This window comes from Geotrypetes seraphini, chromosome 4, assembly GCF_902459505.1.
Source record: "Geotrypetes seraphini chromosome 4, aGeoSer1.1, whole genome shotgun sequence".
Lineage (NCBI taxonomy): Eukaryota > Metazoa > Chordata > Amphibia > Gymnophiona > Dermophiidae > Geotrypetes > Geotrypetes seraphini.
Genome location: NC_047087.1, coordinates 274,839,599 through 274,861,232, shown reverse-complemented (window position 1 = coordinate 274,861,232; position 21,634 = coordinate 274,839,599). Strand labels below are relative to the sequence as shown.

At 43.4% G+C, this 21,634-nt stretch overlaps 1 protein-coding gene across 10 annotated transcripts in view; it reads left to right on the top strand.

Annotated features, from left to right (window-relative positions):
* Positions 1-21,634, top strand: part of PTPRE (protein tyrosine phosphatase receptor type E) — a 318,077-nt gene that overhangs the window by 153,019 nt on the left and 143,424 nt on the right. For all 10 annotated transcript variants that reach the window (XM_033941674.1, XM_033941670.1, XM_033941667.1 and 7 more), the window contains one exon: positions 6,407-6,519. In XM_033941674.1, coding sequence (XP_033797565.1) covers positions 6,407-6,519 — 113 coding nt within the window. The remainder of the gene's footprint in view (positions 1-6,406; positions 6,520-21,634) is intronic.

Genomic DNA, 21,634 nt, shown 5'->3' with positions numbered 1-21,634 from the left:
AAGTCCTAACCCTCCGGTCTTGCGCATGCACGACCTGGTTGGGTTTCTATACTTATTAGCTTTCTATACTTGTGTTACATCCCAGCTCCTCCCTCAGTATCCCACGATCCCTTTATCCCTCAGGAATTCGTCCAATCCCTGTTTGAATCCCTGTACCGTACTCTGCCTGATCACTTCCTCCGGTAGCGCATTCCAAGTGTCCACGACCCTTTGCGTGAAAAAAAACTTCCTTGCATTTGTTTTTGAACCTATCTCCCTTCAGTTTCTCCGAATGCCCCCTCGTACCTGTTGTCCCCTTCAGCCTGAAGAATCTGTCCCTATCCACCCTCTCTATGCCCCTCATGATCTTGAAGGTCTCTATCATATCTCCCCTGAGCCTCCTTTTTTCCAGAGAGAAGAGTCCCAGCCTATCCAACCTCTCAGCGTATGGGCAGTGTTCCAGCCCTCTTACCAGTTTCGTTGCTCTCCTTTGGACTCTCTCAAGTACCGCCATGTCCTTCTTGAGGTACGGCGACCAATATTGAACGCAGTATTCCAGATGCGGACGCACCATCGCTCGATACAATGGCATGATGACTTCCCGTGTCCTGGTTGTTATGCCCCTCTTTATGATGCCCAGCATCCTGTTGGCTTTTTTTCGAGGCTGTTGCGCACTGTGCAGATGGCTTCAGTGATTCATCCACCATCACACCCAAGTCTCTCTCAAGACTGCTGTCTCCCAACAATGCCCCCCCCCAATTTGTAGTTGAACAATGGGTTCTTTTTCCCTATATGCATGACCTTGAAGATAAGGCGGTGGTGATTCATGTGGGAACAAACAACGTGAGCAATAGGAACTACAGCAGGGAAACACTGAAGGACCAGTTCAGGATGCTAGGAAGGAAGCTGAACACCAGAACGCCAAGGGTAGTGTTCTCGGAGATCCTGCTGGTACCCAGGGCCGACGGGAAGAGGCAGATGGAGCTGCAAGCAACGCATGGATGAGGTGCTGGTGTGAGGAAGAAGGATTCCACTTTGTGCGCAACTGGACGACGTTTTGGGGAAAGAGCAAGCTATACAGGAAGGATGGACTCCACCTCAGCGGGGATGGAACGAAGCTATTTGCAAGCAACAACAAGCAAGAAATTGAGAAGTTTTAAACTAGGAAGATGGGGAAAGCCGACAGTTGACCAAGAGTCGATGGTTCGGGAAACGGTATACCCAGAGGATACCATGGAAGAAGATTGCAGGGAAGACTAACCAGATCATAGGCAAGATAGAAATCCTGATGGATCGAAAGGGACACAAGATGGAAGGAAATGTAAGAAAATAATAGGCCGCAAACTCAAGTGTATGTACACGAACACAAGGAGCCTAAGGAATAAGATGGGGGAATTGGAAGCTATGGCACAAAAAGATAACCTTGACAAAATCGGCATCACGGAAACATGGTGAAACGAGGAAAACATCTGGGACACTGTGCTACCGGGATACAAGCTATACCACAGAGACAGAGTAGGACAAAAAGGTGGGGGTATTGCCTAAACATCAAAGAGGGAATCGAGTCTACCGGAGAGAACACGCCGGAAATGAAAAATAAGGTAGAGTCTTTATGGGCCAAAATACCGGGAACAAATGCAATGGAAATGAAGATCAGCATCTAATAGCGAACTCCAGGGCAGTCCGAAGAAACTGATGGAGAAATGACGGACGAGATTAAACACAACTGCAAGGGAGGCAATGCAGTTATCCTGGGCGACTTCAATTATCCCGGGTTAGACTGGAACCTAGGCACCTCCGGCTGCAGTAGGGAGACCAAGTTCCTGGATGCTGTAGGCAATTGGTTCCTGGAACAATTTGTCAAGGAAAATACAAGAGGAAATGCAATTCTGGACTTAATTCTAAATGGACTGCGAGGACCGGCGTAAGGTGTAGAAGTAGAAGAGATGCTGGGAAACAGTGATCACAGTATGATCCACTTCAACCTGGACACATGGGCAAAACATCGATCCAGAATGATGGCCACGGTACTGAACTTCCGAAAAGGGAATTATGAAGGGATGAGAATCATGGTGCGGAAGATTAAGAAGAGGATAAGCACTGTAAAAAAGCTTGAGCAAGCATGGTCCCTTTTTAAGGACACAGTCACCGAGGAGCAAAATCTATATATACCGCGTATCAACAAGGGATCCAAGAGAAAAAAGAACAAGGAACTGGCATGGCTCACTGTAGAGGTGAAGGAAGTGTTCAGAGACAAGAAGACTTAGTTTAAGGAATGGAAAAGGTCAAAAACAGACGAAAACTTGAAAAAGCACAGACAACATCAAAGCAGGTGCCATAAGGTGGTAAGAGGGGCCAAAGAGACTACGAGGAAAAAATAGCCAAGGAGGCAAAAAACTTCAAGCCGTTCTTTTGATATCTTAAGGGGAAATGACCCGCAACGGAAGGGGGAATGACCATGGAATAAAGGGAGTACTAAAGGAGGACAAAGCCATCACCGACAAACTGAACACATTTTTTGCGTCCTCAGTTAGAATACACATTTTTGTGGATATCTTTTGTTTCATGAGTAAATCAAGGAAAACGTTGGTGTTTCCCCGCAATTTCATCACTTTCTTTTCAAGAGATAAATTTAAAAAAAGATTTGACATCAATATGTGAACATGGGGGAGTCCTAATTTTTTAGCCTGACTGTGTGTGTGTGTGTGTGTGTGTGTGTGTGTATATATATATATATATATGTAATTTTTTTTTACTACTAGGCTGAAAACATGAAACTACTAGATATAAAGCTTTTATTCACATAAAAACTATTTACATGAAGAAAAGCATAAACAAATGAATAAAGACAAATAACAGTAACATCAAATGTCAATTTTCTAACTGCTAGAATGTGCACTAATTAGGAATTAATTAGAACAAAAACATACTTCCCTAAAGTTAAAATGAGTGTTCCTATTTATACCCTAATGGGAGTGAATACAGAGCTTGGCCTCTACCTGGATGTGCAAGTCTCTGGCACCCAGGAACAGCTGGAACTATTGGCAGTAGTTACACACATGGGCAGATGTTACACACCCAGTTACACACATAGGTGTGCTCAACATTGTGACGAGACAAACGCGCACCGGACAACTGAGTGCAAGACTTCAGCGCGCCGCTCTAAAATCTTCTTTTAATGGGCTTCGACAGGGGGTTTGGGGGGAACCCCCCACTTTACGTAACAGTGTTCACGCTGCCGTGTTGGGGGGGTGTGGGGGTGTAATCCCCACATTATACAGAAAATGTAACTTTTTACCTATTTTTTCAGAAAGGGGGGTTACAACCCCCCACAACCACCCCCAATGGCACCACCAACACTATTAAGTAAACTGGAGGGAGGGGATGTAATTGAGGAGGAATAGATATATTTGGAACTGACTCTTCTGCTCTTTTTTTTTTTTGCCAATGGTATAGAGCAGGGATCTCAAAGTCCCTCCTTGAGGGCCGCAATCCAGTTGGGTTTTCAGGATTTCCCCAATGAATATGCATTGAAAGCAGTGCATGCACATAGATCTCATGCACATTCATTGGGGAAATCCTGAAAACACGACTAGATTGCGGCCCTCAAGGAGGGACTTTGAGACCCCTGGTATAGAGGGCCCCTTTTACAAAGCTATGGTAGCGATTCTCCTGCAGCAAATGCACTGAAGCCCATAAGAACTGAAAGGGCTTCGGAGTATTAGTCATGGGGGGAATCACTACTTTGTAAAAGAAATCCATGGTAAATCTAGGTTGTTGGAGGCATTTTTTTCAGATGGTATCTTTAAAATATCTGACAAATACTGAGCACAAATTTCTCTTGGAGAGCACATTGGCAACTGAGGAAATTTAATAACCTCGCATTAGATGTCTTGCCTGATTTCTCAACATTCCAAGTTTCTGATGTCACTCCAGGAGTCTAAATGCTTTCCTGGAAACCTGGACACTGAACAATCTTGGGGGTCAATGTGACTGGAATTTATTTGTCTTACATCAGATATGTTAGGCATGTTTGACCATGTAAATGTCTTTAATTAGAACAAGCATGATTTAGCAGAATTCTAATTTATAACAAAGGTCTGTATTAGAGCACAGCACTGCAGAATTGGCAGTATTCAAAATACCTCAGGAGCAAGTTGGCAAGCTCTATAAAGCACCCGCTATTTATTGCAGGGGCTCATACCCCTACAGTTAAACCTCAACTCATCCTTTGCATTTATACCTGCCCTAACATATTCATAACTGTGAGATCTATTTTAATTTGGCTCACACCTTTCAGTGGTAGCTTAAGATAGGTCACATTCAATACACTAATCATTTCCCTGTCCCTGAAGGGCTCACAATCTAATTTTATCCAAGGTCATAAGGGTCAGTAGCAGGATTTGAACCAGGAACCCTGGATGTCGCATCCAGTTCTCTACCCACTACTCCTTCACTTATTTGGACCTGAAGTTTAGAGGAGTGATTAAGGGTGGAACTGGACTTACAGCTGCGTTGTTGAAAAGCAGTTCAAACAGGAAAACACATTGAGTCCCCTTTTATCATGCTGCGCTAGGGGTTTTTAGCGCCAGACAGTGAGGTAAGTGCTCTGACGCTCATAGGAATTCTATGAGCGTCAGAGCATTTACCACATCAGCTCAGGCTAAAAACCTCTAGCATAGCTTGATAAAAGGGGCCCTGAGTTTTGTAATTCAATTTCTTAATTAGCTTCTTTTGGATGTACAGTTTTGTAAAGATGTGCTACTGATATATACAAAGTTATCAGGTGATGCCTCTCTTTGTCGAGCATGTATTTTTGTAAAATGGTTGTTCCCATGGTACATAGTGCCAAATAAATGTGTTTATCCTGCTCCCTTATAAAAGAGGTCCTGATATTCAAAAGCTTTATGCATCTAAACTGGCCTCTCTGAAAATTTACTAGGGCTGATTGCATAAATTTATACTCAAAATTTCAGTAAACATCTAAATTTAGGAGCATAAAAAGTTAACTTAAGAGAAGCAGATTTTAGGGCAGGAAAGAAAGTTATGAACGTAACAATGATTGTATTACCAGAATCATAAATTAGGCTCATAAATTATACAAATGAAGGGCAGTCCTAAATTTATAAGCATAATTTTTAAACTTATTAAGATGAATTTTTAACTTGGACTGTTAAGTTTGGCTAAAAGCAGCACAAAGTTAAGAACATAAATTTAGGAGCTCATTTATTTTACTAATATATATTTATTGGAAATTTATTAACCACTTTTATGAAGAGATTCAGCAAATATAGTTCAACATAAAATAGTAAAATACAGCCATAGAATATAATGAACGCATTAGCGTTTAGCGTGTGCTAAAATGACTAGCGTGCCTTAGTAAAAGGACCCCTAAATGAAGTAAATACAAAATCATCAAATTGAAACTTACGGCCTCTTTTACAAAACCGCGCTAACGGCCCCGAAGCCCATAGAGATTTAAAGGGCTTTGGGGCTGTTGTCGCGTGGTTTTGTAAAAGAGGCCGTTAATAATAGATCTACCATGAAACAGTATAAAAAATATATATATTTAACACATTGAAATTCAAATAACAGATATACGAGTATAATACAATTCAGCACAATACTTATGAAACATCTAAGAAGCACACATTAGAACATTCAAATCACAGATATGATGCTAATGGTGTTCTACATGCTTATCAAATAGCTGAGGGGCCAAGTGCAGATATATAGATGGAGCAACATGAGTGATACAGAGACCATTGGGATAAATAGAAAGGTGGCTAAATTCAAGGTAAGTTCTTTAAACAGTTAAAACAAAATATAAGGAACTGAGCTAAAGCCCCCCCCCCCCTACTTTTGTACATTTTAGCACAGGCTGGCACTCTGAATGCGCTGCACTGCTTCCAAAACTCATAGAGTTCCTATGAGAGTTGGGAGCAGTGCAGAGCATTCAGCGCACTGGCCTGTGCTAAAAACTGCTTCCGCAGTTTTGTAAAAGGGGGGGGGAATTACAATGTGTGTGGCAAGCTAGTCCAGGTGCAAAATGAATGTTTAGTCAGTCACCCTATGTTTTAAAGGCTTGGGAGAAGAGCCAGGCTTTCACCTGCTTCCTGACATAGAGGTAGTCTTGAGTTAGCATTCAGTGAGCCTCTTATAGAATATACTGTAAACTCTGAACATCCCATCTTGGATATGCTGTTTGCCAACCTAGATCACCTATACAAAACAGGATATTGCAATGGCAGATAAGGACTACAAGTATAAGCCCTTGGTGGATTATGAAGCTAGGGTGACTTTAAATATGCACTTACAGAAGTTGTGTCCTGCTCTGGACAACTGAAAATATATTTAAACCAAGTCATTAATAGTTCATTTCTACCTAATGCTAAATTTTAACTGTAGCTGTTTTTCTGTTTTACAGAACCATGATGGAACAATTTTATTCATTTTTGCTTCTGTGCATTATCTTCCTAAAATTTCCTGAAACATGGACTGAAAGCAATGTTACCACACCATCTAACGTTGAAAATATGAGTAAGAAGCTTTCCTATTCTTATTTCAAAATGAGTTCATGTGAGCTCCTTTGCAGAGGAATATTCTAGGCAAATCATAGAGAAAATCTAGAACCTTTTATGCAGCCATTTTTAGGTGTTTCTGAAGAGCTGGTTTGAAACTTTATATGCTTTAACCAAAATGTCTGAGGATCTCTTTAGCAATTTGGCACTAGTTTTGGGCTTCTGCCTCAAATCCTGTTTATTATGTCTGGCTGACTTGAAGTCAGTTTTAGCACTCTGTTAAGGTTCCACTGTGATAGACTTAACAGTGGAGATTTAGGGCTCCTTTTACAAAGGTGCGTTAGGGCCTTAATGCACAAAATAGCGTGCGCTAAATTGCCCCACGCGCTAGCCGCTACCGCCTCCTCTTGAGCTGGTGGTAGTTTTTTGGGTAACACGCGCTAATCCGGTGCGTGCGCTAAAAAAGCTAGCGCACCTATGTAAAAGGAGCCCCTAATTATGCTATATGCGAAAGTATTACGGGAATCTTGTAAGTAACTTGCCGTGTGCTCAGTTTACACTTAGGGGGAAATTCTAGAAATGCAGTAGGCGCTCTACTGGTGCCTAAGTTAAGTAACAAACACCGTTTAAAATGGCACTGTTAAAGCACCGACCGGCTCTTAAATAATGTGCTTCAGAATTGCGCCTACGTAGGCGCTTTAGTCAACCAGACACAACTATGGGCTTGACTAATGCCAAAAGTGTCGTTAGGCAGCCTAAAGTGCCTATGTAGGTGCAATTCACGATAAAGATAGGCGCCAGAAATGTAGGCCCAAAAACCCTGGCCTATATTTCTAGCACCTACCTTTCACGGAGGCACGATTATCTATAGGGTGCTATTGTGTGATTGACAAGAGAGTGCCCTATAGAGAATCTAGGCCTTACTGTACACTGTCTTAGGTAGGTTTTTTCAAAAACGCAGTAAACAAATTCAAACAAATAGTATTCTTTTAAAGTATGTAACTGAAAGCAGAAATGCCATCTGAGACTATAGACACTAGAAGGTCAACATTCAAAAGCATTTGTGGTATTAAATTTTGTAACTTAATCATTAAATGTCTCTCTCAAATTTTTTGGGCCACTTGGAGGATAATTATATAAGGAGATGCACATTTCTAGAATTAGTAGAATAAAATCTGTTTTATTCTTTTGGAATCTTGCCAGGTACTTGTGACCTGGATTGGTCACTGTTGGAAACAGGATACTGAGCTTAATGGACCTTTGGTCTGTCCCAGAATGGCAAATACATACATTAAACTTAAAAGTAACCCCCAGATTCTATATATGGTACCTGGATTTGTGTGCCAAAATTCAGACGTGCTTCTGAGATGCATGTGCAAAATAATTGGATGCTAACAATCAGTTACTGAAGTTAATTTTCAGCCATTAAAATTTGCATGTGTTCTATTCTTGGCTAAAATTGACTGCAGTCTATTCTATAAGGCATAAAAATACAATTCGTTTTCAAACACGGTACTGTTGTAATGAGAAACCACAGTACCAAACAATCTCTTACAATATATAACTTCTTGCAAGATCTTCAGAAGTGCTTTGCATGGGCTCTCAATTGTGCTCCACAAGATGTAATGTGCTCAATTCGTCATTTGATCAAGCAATTTTTTAAATTAAATATTTCCATTCTCAACTAGTGAATATTTTAAAATGAAGTAAATAACATTTGTATAATTTATGTTGTGTCGCTGAGCACAAGAGCGACACAAGATTGAGCACATTATATCTTTTGGAGCACAATTGAAAGCCCATGGGAAGTACTTCTGAAGATCTTGCAAGAAGTTATATATTGTAAGAGATTGTTTGGTACTGTAGTTTAAGACTAAGATCTTTCTTGACTAAAGTATATGAATCTGGATGCTGTGGAATAAGACTGAAGGGGGGGGACTCTTTCTTGAGAAAGCCGCAAAGCTAAACATGTCAAACTGACAGATCCTCACCCGACATTCATGGAGAATCAACATAGCGTTCATGCAGATTTGATGCAGAACCAAGCTAAGTAACAAAATTGTTTATTGTTTTATATTAGTTAAGTTTATATTTACTTTGAAACAAAAATTTCACAAGAAGGTCTGATGAGAATGAGTATGCCGACGGAGTGACTCAGCCATGGAAACACTTGGCTGATTGGAGGCACATTCTGAAGACTTCGCCAAAATTGATATTAAAGTTTTTGATTATAAATCTTGCAAATTTATAATAGATACTATTTTATACTTGTGGAACATTAAGATTCTATAAGGCATGGTATCTAATTCTACTAGTGTGTAACTCAGAAGGGGCCTTGGTCATTTACTTTCCGAAAAGTTGCATGCGTAACAGAATTCTGCCTCCGCACATCTAACTTGAGTGCCAGCATTTACAAAAGGTTTCAGCAAGTTTAAGACTGGCATCCAAAGTTTGGTGTGGGAATTCGCGCTAAGCATGATTGTGTTTTGTGCCAATTTTTTTTCCCAGCACCAAATTTTGAGTGTCATTTATAGAATTCCCCCCTTACTTGCCTACTTCGGCACTATTTATAAAGAAAAGTAAGCCTCTTGTAAGATAGTAGTATATTGTATGTAGCATAACCTGTGTCTAGATTTCTAGAGAAAATCCATAAATTCCAGGATTTTGTCATCTATGTGTGTTCCACCCAAACTCCAACCATGTGCAAGCCCACCGGCAAAGTATGCGCCAGTGATTCCATGCACATACATATAAAATTGTGCCCAAGGAATTGTGCCCATTTACTTGCTCATGTGATCAAGTTACTGTCATTTGCTTGTATTCTTAGCACCTAAAACAAGGTGCTTCCTTATAAAATTTACACTTGTGGAGGGAAATTCTATTAAGGGGCACCTACTTGGGAGCCTTTTCTCTAAAGGAAAGTTGGTTCTACATAGCCGGTCACCGCCAGCATTCAGTGGCTCGACAGTTAAGTTCAGCGGCCAGATAGGCCTGCCTAAAAACAGGTCTGTCTTTGGCTGATAGGACTTAGCTGCAGGCTGATAAACATCGTCTTAGCTGGTGATGTCTCAGCTGTCCAAAACCCCCCCGAACTTCAATTCCATTTCCCCAAAATGGCACTGGCGTTGAATTTCTGGTTTCACCGCCAACCATGGGAGATAGCCGGCTGTCTCACACAGTCTGAATATATATATATATATATAGTAGATAGATATGTATAAAATCAGGGATACAATGAATGATTAATGCAAGACATTAGTATACATATGTATCTTTTCCTAGACTTGTGGCTATTAACTGTGCTATATTTTTTTAATCACACAGTACACTTGTGTAGTCACAATATTTTTCTGTTAATAATTAAACTTGCTATAGTTTCACTTTTTAATGATGACATAATGTTGTGGGGATAGAATGTGATATTTAATTATATCTTGCAAATGAACTGTTTATTTATGTTGATTAGCAAGACTGGGGGAGCATGGAGAAAGCATGTGTGCTTTAGACCAAATACTGTATGTCATTACTCTCAGTGCTTTTTACAACCATCAGCAAAAGAGAAATTGTATGAGAGCCTTTCTTCCACCATGTAATCACAGATTTTCATTTGTATAGCCCTCCTCCCATTTCTCATTGCAAAAAAAAAAAAAAAAAAAGGGGGGGATTGTAGCAGTATAAAACTGCTGAGTTCTTTATTTCTGGAGGAATTCTGTGCAAAAGAATTGAAAATTCTGTGCACAGTATTTTAAAATTATGTAAATTATGCACACTTTATTTGTAATGTTTTTTTTCAGAATCCCCCCCATTATTAGGGTTACCAGACGTCCAGGAAAACCCAGACATGTCCTCTTTTTAGCCGCATCTGGAGGACCTCTGAGCATGCACAGATGACGACACACACATCCGTGCATTCTCTGGGCCCTCCAGATGCAGCTGGAGCTTGTCGGGGAAGAGAGGAGGCTGTGTGGGGGTGGGACTGGAGGCAGAATGGGGCGGGGTTATGTATTCGGGATTTTGCAGAAGAAAATACGGTAACCCTTCTTTCCCCCTCCCAAGGCTTGAAATATCCTCCTACTACAACTACAACAGTTTCCCTCCAGGTTATACCTTCTCCGTGCCTGCCTTAGCTGGAATTCCTTCCCCTGGTAAGTTCAGTCCCTAGTTTTCTCTACCACTTCTCCAGGGTGAATACATCTAATTTTAATCTCCCTCATCAACCTTCAGTGCCCTCCCTATGCTCTCTTCCTAACTATCAACAAGGCCCTTACTCTGTCCCCAAGCAATGGCGGGGGGTGGGGGGGGCACACCGCCCTATGCACCGTCTTCACAGTGAGCACTGATGCTGGCGCCTATCCTCCTCTTCACCCCCCTCACTGTGTATCTCTTTAAATGTTCGCTGACACAAGCAGCATCTTCCATTTGTTGTTCATGCCGGCCTCAGCTCCCTTCTGATGTCATTTCCTGGTTGCTTTATGTATTAGAAGTGCTAATTGACAGGGGTTGTGTTTGTCTTTCCCCTGCAGTTTCTACCTGTGGGGAGCAACCTGTGGGTGAAATGTGGCTATGACATGTTTTTGATATTTGATATCAATAAATCAGATTTCTTCATTTGGGACTGATATGCTGTTTGATTTTGTTGCATACACATATTCCAGCCATTTTTGCCAGCCCTCCCAGAGACAGATAGACACACTTTCTTCAGCCCATCCATGCCCCAGTCTATGTGTCTCCAGCTCACCCCCCATGACACACATGCCCCATCCACTTTGCTTTCTCCATCCACCCCCATAGCATTCACAACTCCATTCACCTTTATACAGCCCTCAACCTGTTTCCCAACCTACCTCATTCATCGTTCTCCAGCTTACTTTCCATGACACACGCCACCTTATCTGCATTTCTTAAATCACTGTACCCCTTCCCAATGGCACAGCCAGAGGGGGAGTTGCACAGCTACACATTAGGCTTCTTCCAACTCCTCTGTCCTCTTTGAAACCGCGCGGGCTTCTGTCCAGTGCCATTACTTAAAGGAACAGTTGAGTACCAAGGTGGCAAAGGAGGAGAAAGTGGCAGCAGCAACACTGAAGACAGGCTGCCTCTGGCCAGCTGCAGACCTCCATTCCGCCGCCTCTGATGCAACTTCCTGTGGCTGGAACTGGAGGAAAGGAGGGGGGCTGGAGCTGGAAGGAAGGGCTTGACTCATGGGGGGGGCTGGCTGGCTGGAGCCCTTGGGGAGAAGGAGAGCTCCTGGATCCACAGGATGGGGGCTGGAGCTGGAGAGAAGAGAAAAAGATGCTGGACCCGCATGAGAGGGCTGGTGCAGGAAGAAAGGGAGAGATGTGCTGGGACCACGGGGGGGGGGGGGGGGGGAAGGTTGGAACTGAAGGAAAGGGAGAGAGCAGCTGGATCTGGAGGGAAGGGGAAGAGGTGCTACACTTGTGGAAGGGGGTTGTGGAAGGGGGACTGCTGGAGGGAAGGTAGAGAGGAGAGAGCAGAGGGAAGGTTCTATATCAGGCTGGAGGACCAGTGGGTGGTGTGGGACAGATGCTAGACCTATGGGAAAAAGGAAAGGAGGAGAGAGAGACCGAATCAGGGAAGAAGAGAGGGGGAGAGATGATGAACCTGGGGGGGGGAATGGGGTGAAAGAAGAAAATAGATGCTGGACCTGAGGAAGGGAAAGAGATGCTAGACCTGGGGGGTGAGGCAGGACCCAGGTATGGAGAGGGGAGAGATTCTGGATCTGCGAGGGGAGAGAGAAAGAGACATTGAACTGGGGAGAGGGGTAGACACACTGGACCAAAAGGGGAAAAAAGATGCTGGATCAGAGGGGGGCAAGAGCAGCAAAAGAGATAAAGGGTGCGGTGCTGACTAGTGCTGCCCGATTCATGATTCGAATCGATTCACCGATTCATTTCGGGTGAATCGGTTTGAATCGATTCAAAAGCCAAAAAAATTGGCCTCCCGATTCGGTGTCTGACCCTCCCCCCTCGCCCCCTAAAGCAGGATCGGCAGCGCTGCCTCTTGCTGGCCGGCCGCTGCCGCTCCTTCTTTAGAGAGCGAGTGGGGAGTGTCAGTGCTTCTGTCCGGCTTCCCCCCTGGCCTCTCGATATCGATTTACCCCATTTAATCAGCCTGCATAAGATCGCGAGTGTTAACGATCTTTGCAAGCTGCCGTCAGGTCTTCCAAGCTGTCTTCTCTCTGCTGCGGTCCCGCCCCTCCTCTGATGTCAGAGGAGGGGGCGGGTCTGCGGCAGAGAGAAGAGAGCTCGGAAGACTCAACGGCAGCTTGCAAAGATCGCTAACACTAGCGATCTTATGCAGGCTGATTAAATGAGGTAAATCGATGCTGGGAGGCCAGGGGGAACAAGCAGGCCTTCCGGGGGGGGGGGGGGGATTGCTCCGGGGGTTATACAGGCTTCGGGGATTGTACAGGCTTTCAGGAAGGACAGGCAGGCCTTGGGTGCAGGCCTTCAGGGGGGACAGGCAGGCCTTCAGGGGGGGACAGATCTTCAAGTGAATGGGTGGGTTTGGCTATAGGAGCTAATACTCTTGGTCAAATTTCACAATTCTGAGTGTATGTGAACACTTTACTTATTTTACAAGTTAGATATATATTTTTCTTATTTGCATACTGAGAAGTCTTATCCAGTTATATATATTATCTTTTTCATCTCTCCTCCACCCAAATTCTTCTTTCCTTTCTTCCCCCCCCCCCATGTGCAGCATCTTTCCTCCTCTCTCACCCATCCCCTTGTGCAGCATCTTTCTGTCCCTCCCTCCCTCCCTCCCATCCCCTCATGCAGCAGAACCCCGCCAACCCTCTCACCCAATACTTTTCTTTTCTTCCCCTCCCCACTTGTACAACATCTTTCCTTCCCTCTCACCCATCCCCTTGTGCAGTATTTTTCTATCCCTCCCCCCTCCCTCCCATCTCCCTGTGCAGCAGAACCATTGCAGCCTATTTTCCTCTCTCCCCTTGTGCAGCAGAACCCGTGCAGCTTATATCCCTCCCTTCCTCCCAACCCTCTGTGAAGCATTTTTAATCCCTCCTATCCCCCGTGCCACCACTGCGCACCTCCCTCTCCCTGCTGACCCTTTTATCTCTCCCACCCATCTAACCGCGAGACTGAAATACAGTACCTTATAACAAACTGTATCATCGGCAGCACAGGTCCCATTGCAGCTTTCTCACATCCGGGTGTTCCTCTGCCGCATTGCTGATGACGTCATCAGCAATGGAAGGGTTGTAGGAGGAGTGCTGCTGCTGCCGGCGACTAGGGCTTATTTTCGTGGATAGAGCTTATATTAAGACCTACTCCGAAAATCATGCTAGGGCTTATTTTCAGGATAGATCTTATTTTCAGGGAAACACGGTATTAATTATTTCTATACCGCTATCAGACGTATGCAGCACTGTACAGCGTCACAAAGAAGAAAACAGTCCCTGCTCGAAAGAGCTTACAAATTAAACAGCCAGGACAGACAAACACCATACAGTTAAGGGGAACGGTTAATCAGCTGGCTGGGATGGTGGGCAGTGGAGTAGGGTTAAGGATTGAAGGCTATATCAAAAAGGTGGGTTTTCAGTCTGCTTTTAAACAAAATAAGGGAAGGGGATTGGTGGACAAACTCAGGTAATTTATTCCAAGCAGCTAGATGAAAGGAACAAAGTCTGGAATTGGCAGTGGAGGAGAAGAGTTAAGCTAAGAACGGCTTATCTGAGGAACGGAGTTCTCTGGGAGGTGTATAAGGAGAGAGAAGAGAGGAGAGATATTGAGGGGCAGCAGAATGAACACACTTTTGTAGGTCAGCAATAGGAGCTTGAACTGTATGCGAAGGCAGATAGGGGAGCCAGTGAAGTGACTTAAGGAGAGGGATGACATGAGCGTTGCGAGGTTGGAGAAAGATCAGTCGTACAGCAGAGTTTTGCACAGATTGCAAGGGGGAGAAGCAACACTACAGGAGACCAGTTAGAAGTAGATTGCAGTAATCTAAGTGTGAGGTTACAAGAGTGTGGACAAGGGTCCAGAGAGGCAGGGGCAAATTTTAGTGATATTGAAAAGATAGAAGTGACAGGTCTTAGCAGCTTGTTGGATATGCGTAGAAAATGAGAGGTTGGAGTTGAAGACAACTCCAAGGTTGCGAGCATAGGAGACTGGAACAATGAGAATATTATTTACTGAGATGGAGACAGGAGGAGGAGCAGAGGGTTTAGGAGCAGCTCATTCTTGGGCATATTTAGTTTCAGATGATGGCAGGACATCCAGGCAGCAATGTCAGCCAATCAGGCAGAAACTTTTTCTTGGACTTTAGGTGAAATTTCAGTTGTAGTGAGGTAATTCTGGGAGTCATCAGCATATAGGTGATACTGGAAGCCATGGGAGAAGATCAGGGCACTGAAGGAAGAGGTGTAGACAGAGAAGAGGTCCTAAGACAGAACCCTGGGGTACACCAACCGCTAGCAGGGTAGCAGCAGAAGAGGACCCACCAACACATACACTAAAGGTGCGTTGGGAGAGGTAGGAGGCAAACCAGGAAAGAACAGATTCACGGAATCCATTCAAGGACAGAGTACAAAGGAGTAAGCTGTGATTAACAGTATTTGCACACAGACGCTCATAACATTGGCAGACTCTTGCATATTCAACATATATGCCATCTATTTTAGTGTATACTTATGGAGGGAATTTTTAGAAATAAAGTAAAATTCTGGAATCTCTCATGGCACGCCCGGAATTTCATGGAACACAGTTTGAGAGATACTGGACTAAGGGCTTCAGAGAGGAGGAAGCTTCTGTAACCAAGGATAGGTACTTCCTGCCTGCAGCTGCTAATGGGGATGGGAAGAGCAATAGGGGTAAATGGAGATGGGACTTGAATACTGCTTTATCTATGTGGTTTACGCAATCAAAATGGTTACCATATTATAGAGAGGTACTTATTTTGTAACTAGGGCAATGACTCCTCCACTTCAATAGGTAGACAGTGAAAGAAGTCACATAATTATATTGGCATGACAATTTTATGTATGTTGCCACAGGAATGTTTAGCAATTAAGTAAAAAAAAAAAAAAAAAAGGAGAAGTACTGGGAAAAGAATAGAGCTAGGAAGTTATGAAGATTTTTCAAATAGGCTATTGCCGGGACAAAGAAAGTTGCTGTAACAGACATGCAAAGCATGTGGCACACACATACTTTGCATGTCTTCTCCAGCTCAGAAACCTAAAGGTGCTTGTCACACACATTGGTGGCTGCTTCTCTATGGACTGGCAGGTCTCTTTCTCTTTGATTCTACGCACAGCATGTCCTGGCCCAGTCTGGTATCTCTCACCCTCCATCTCCCCCCTCCCCTGCCAGACTGCAAACCTTTATAGCTGCCAGAGTTGAGGCCATATAGGCTTCCTTTCCTCTGCCACATCCCTCCTCCTCTGATGCAACAGAAAGTTGTGTCAGAGAAGGAGGGACATAGCAGGAGAAAGGGAGCCTGCATCAGCTGAAGGCAGCATGGCTTTGACTGACAGCCAGGGCTAATTTTAGACATGCTGAGGCTCAGGGCAGAAATTAAGGAGGGTACCCTGATCCCCTCGCCTCCCTGCTCCCTCCCTCCCTCCTGACCTGCCATTGCTACCACACATAAAATAACTTTAAATGACTTAGTCACACACAAAACACAGACTGATCTTTACCAATACAGAACAAGAGATCACAAATAGAAATTGAACTGGAAACCCCAAGAAATTAAACTCAACAAGTATTACAATACTGGAGAAATAAAAACAGATATGCACTTTTTTTGTACTGAATATATGGAAGTCACTGGCCCAGGTCTCCCCCTCCAAAAAAAAAAAAATTAGCCACCTCCCTTGGTGGAGATCCTGAAGCCCTGCCAGTTGAAGACCACATCCTCTGGTCTGGCAGCTAGAAGTTTCCAAATTCTGCAGCTAGCAGCTATGTCCTTGAGCTGCCACAAGCTGCAAAGCTTGGATATTTCTAACCACTCGACTGGAGGAAGAAACATAGAAATATGATGGCAGATAAAGGCCAAATGGCCCATCCATTCTGCCATCCGCAGCAACCATTATATCTTCCTCTCTCTAAGAAATCCCGCTTGCCGATCCCAGGCTTTCTTGAATTCAGACACAGTCTCTGTCTCCACCACCTTTACTGGGAGACTGTTCCACACATCTACCACCCTTTCTGTAAATAAGTATTTTCTTAGATTTCTCCTGAGCCTAACACCTCTTAACTTCATCCTATGCCAGGGTTGTCAAAGTCCCTCCTCGAGGGCTGCAATCCAGTCGGGTTTTTAGGATTTCCTCAATAAATATGCATGAGATCTATTTGCATGCACTGCTTTCATTGTATGCTAATAGATCTCGTGCATATTCATTGGGGAAATCCTGAAAACCCGACTGGATTGCGGCCCTTGAGGAGGGACTTTGACACCCCTGTCCTATGTCCTCATTCCAGAGCTTCCTTTCAAATGAAAAAGACATGACTCATGCGCATTTACACCATATTTAAACGTCTCTATTATATTTCCCCTCTCCTGCCTTTCCTCCAAAGTATACAGATTGAAATCTTTAAGTCTGTCCCCATATGCCTTATGACAAAGACCACGTACAATTATAGTAGCCTTCTTCTGGACCAACTCCATTCTTTTTATATCTTTTTGAAGGTACGGCCTCCAGAATTGTACACAGTATTCTAAATGAGGTCTCACTAGATTCTTATACAGGGGCATCAATACCTCCTTTTTCCTACTGGCCATTTCTCTCCTTATGCACCCTAGCATCCTTCTAGCTTTTGCCGTTACCTTTTCAACCTGTTTGGCCACCTTAAGATCATCACATACCATCACACCCAAGTCCTGCTCTTCTGTAATGCACATAAGTTCTTCACCCCTGTACGGTTCCCTTAGGTTTTTGCAGCCCAAATGCATGACCTTGCGTTTCTTAGCATTAAATTTTAGCTGCCAAATTTCAGACCATTCTTCAAATTTCACCAGTTCTTTCTTCATGTTATTCACGTACTTACTGAGATATCAGTGTTCAATTAACATACTTATAAATTATTCAATGTGAGGGAAATACTCAGACCCCCCAACCATGATGGTTAAAAGATAAACCAAACCGGTGTTGCCTCTGGGACCATCATGGTATTTCACTGTCCCGACTACCTTAATTAAAATATGGTATATAACCACCGGGTATGCAAAGTGACTTACTAAATTAAATATAAAACAAAACAATAAAGCTTATCTGTGTATTGATGTGAATTTTCACTCTGTGTCAGACGGTCAGCAGGTCCCCAATGACCTCGGCAATACCAGATTTGTACTCATAACTCAAGCAACTCCACAAGGAAAAAAGGTGTGCTGTGACCTCTTGACCCGGGTTTCATTTCCTTCATCAGGAGGGGGTACATGTTACAGTAGACACAGGCTGAAATGCTCAAAGTGTGGCTTTGGAGGCTAATCAGGGCCTTAGGCCCCCTCCCCGTGCATCTCATGATGCCATTTTGAACTGACGGGCCTTGGAGCCGGAGGGACCGAGTCTTCCTCCTGCTCTCAACTTCTGACAAAGGTATGGGGGGAGATTCGTAATTCGTGGGAGCATCCGGTGGTAGGAGAGAAGTGGGCATCGCTCCTACCTTTTTTTTTTTTGAGGGGGGAGGGTACAGGATAGTTCAAGAGGGGCCTCCATTGTCAGGAGGGAGTGGGAATTCCTCCTGCCATTTTCACTGCCATGTAGGGGGGGGCCGTGGTTTGCCTGGCAGGAGGGAGTGGGCATCCCTCCTGCCAATTTTCGTGGCTGCGGGTTACTGAGGTAGAAGGGAGTAGGCATCCCTCTGGTCTCTTGTGGGGGTGGCTGTCATCGTGTGACAGGATGGTCAAGAGGAGGGGGTGGCTCGGCTTGCTTGGATTTTTGTGGGGTTTTTTTAAATGGAGAAGATATTGTGCGTGTGTAACACACAAAATCTATGCCCTTAAAAAAAAAATTATGATATAAATAATAATAATTTCAGCACTGAACTATAGCTAGGACAGATAAAGTCACTGGTCTTACCAATCGCTTTTTTCGGATTGCTAAAAGCGATCACCTTTTTTTGTGCATTGGCTCTGCTAGTTTACCTGGCATTTCAATATTAATGACCTTATTTGCATGGCTGATCAGAGCAGGAGGATAAGGGCAAGGACAATAATAGGGGATATTGGACAGGGTGGATAGGAATGCAGAGAGAAGATGAATGATGAATTTGGAGAAGAAATGCCATATGGACAAGGAGACTCTGGCAAGAGAGTTAAGAGCGGACAGAAAAAAGTATTTTTCATTCTGATTTCAAATCTGTGTTTAGCTTTTCACTAGTACGTCACATTTTTGTAAGGCTTATTATATATAATTATAAATGTTAATTGGGCAATATATCATGCGTTTATAGGATAAACATATAAGGAGAGTTAACGACAGTTGTCTTTATTTTTTTATGCTAAAGGCATTATTTATGGTGATTAATATCAGTCTTTATCATGCCAAGACATTGTACTAATCATCCAGATAGTTTCTGTTACGTCTGTGGTTCATTCATGACGAAAGCACATCGCCCAATTATCGTACATCTGAAGAAGGTACCTAAATAAGCAACCACCACCTGTATCCAGTAAACTTCTTCCTTCAATGTTATGTAATTATCTTCTGTTACCCGAATGTATTGTTTATTCTCCACTGTATTCTGTAATTACTTGAATCTTTGTTATGTAATTCTCTCGGAAATGTCCAGATATCTTCTAATTTGTAATCCGCTTAGAACCGCAAGGCACAGGCGGAATAGAAATCACTAATGTAATGTAATGCATACAAATTATACTTTGGCTGTCCACTGGGTGACCAGGAAATGGCTTGGGCTCCACATATCATCTGTACCAGTTGTTCCAATGGACTTCATGACTGACTCGATCGACGAAAGGCAGCGATGTCATTTGCAATAGTAGTAGTAGTAGTAGTAGTAATCGTTTTGTAAAGTCGGCTCCTGGGGGTCCCTACCACCAAGGTGTTATAAAGGCACATCTTAATCTAGAACCCATTCAGTCCTAACTACACCATTGTCTGTGGGTAAGTCACTAGAACTCTATTGATAGATGGATCTGTAAACTTCAATAAGGAAAAGTATTTACTTTTAATTGTAAAGGGGTACTATGTATTGTTGATATGCAGACATTAACTGCCAAAGGTTTTTTTATGTGCATAAGAACATAAGAATAGCCATATTGGCTCAGACCAATGGTCCATCTAGCTCGGTATCCTGTTTCTACAGTGGCCAGTCCACTGGCCACTGTGTCACTGTACCCAAATAGTAATAACATATCAAACCAGTGATCTCTATGTCTGTTTCAATAGCAGACTAATAATATGGCAAATCAAATATTTTCCGGGTAGATCAGAAAGCCCTGTCTTTGTACCTGATACAATTTGCCATTTGTCTGATAATAAATTCTTGGATATTTAAAGAGATCTCTCTTTCTTTCTTTCTTTTTTTAATACATTTTTAAAATGTTGAACAAACTGTGATTATGATGTTTTTTGCATCCATTTATAGTATATTCATACTAAGTACCCACAGTTTTTTGATAAGAAGACGTTTCAACGTTTTTTTAGAATGTAATTCCTAAAGATCTATCTTAAACCAATATATTTTTGTAATCATATTCTTTTGTAAACCGAGTCGAGCCCTATATTTTTAGGGACCATCTGGTATAATCTGATCATTTTCAGCATGTGCTTATGTAATACTGTATAGTGGTAGACAATAAACATTAATACAAGAAATACAGGAATCCAGACCCGAATCTCAGAATGCCTATCTAACATTATAACCTGGATGTCTTGCTGCCATCTAAAATTGAATATGGCTAAGACCGCACTCCTTATCTTTCCACCTAAACCTATCTCCCCCTCCCACCAACCCCATCCCCATTCTCTATTCTGTGGACAACACTCTCCTCTTCCCTGTCTCGGAAGCTTGCAATCTCGGGTTCACCTTTGACTCCTCTCTTTTCTTCTCCGCTCAGATCCAACAACCTGCTAAAGCCTGTTGCTTCTTCCTCTATAATGTTACTAAATCAATCTCTCTTTTCCGAGCACACTACCAAAACCCTTATCACACACTCATCACCTCTCGCTTAGATTACTGCAACTTCTCTCAGGTCTTCTACTTAGCCACCTCTCTCCCCTCCAGCCCATTCAAAATTTCTGTTGTATGACTTATATTCCACAAGAACCACTATACTCACATTACCCCTTTCTTCAACTCACTTAATTGGCTTCTCATCCTTTTCTGAAACATACTCCTCTTACTGACCTACAAGTGCATTCTCTCTGCAGCCTCTCAATATCTCTCCCCCTGTGCTCCCCTCTGTGAACTCCTTTCATCGAGCAAGTCCCTCCTATCCGTATTCTCTTCCTCCACTGCCAGTTCCAGACTCCGTCCTTCTATCTTGATGTGCTGTATGCATGGAACAGACTGCTTGAGTTATTATGTAGAGAGTTGCATGGGGACAGAAATCCCACCCATTCCTGCCCGTCCCCGCAAGGATCCTCTCCGTCCCCACCCGTCCCTTCCAGGATCCTCTCCATCCCCACCCGTCCCTGCCAGGATCCACTCCGTCCCCACCCTTCCTATCAGGATCCTTTCCGTCCCCATCCCCGCAAGGAATTACCTCCATCCCCGCCCGTCCCCATAAAAAGCAGCAATTACTTCTGACAGGATCATCAATTCCAATTTCTTTTGTGTTTGCGCTGATGTTTTCCTTGTGGAATCTCTTTGGTTGAACCCTTTTTTTTGTTTTCTGTTCAGGTAATTAACTTATAAACCCCCCTCTACTAAGGATGACGTGTCCATTATATTATATGGACGAACCCTGCTTCCAAAGCCTTCCATCCCCGTGGGAGTCCCGTTAGCTAGAGGGGGGTCCCCATGGGAGTCACGTGGGCCAGAGGGGGGTCCCCGTGGGAGTCCCGTGGGTTAGGGGGGATTCCCGCGGGACCCCCGCGGGACCCGTGGGAAGACCTGTGATCCCCGTTCCCGTGCAGACTTCTATTATTTTGTCAGGCTCCATCTCTATCAGTATTCAAATTC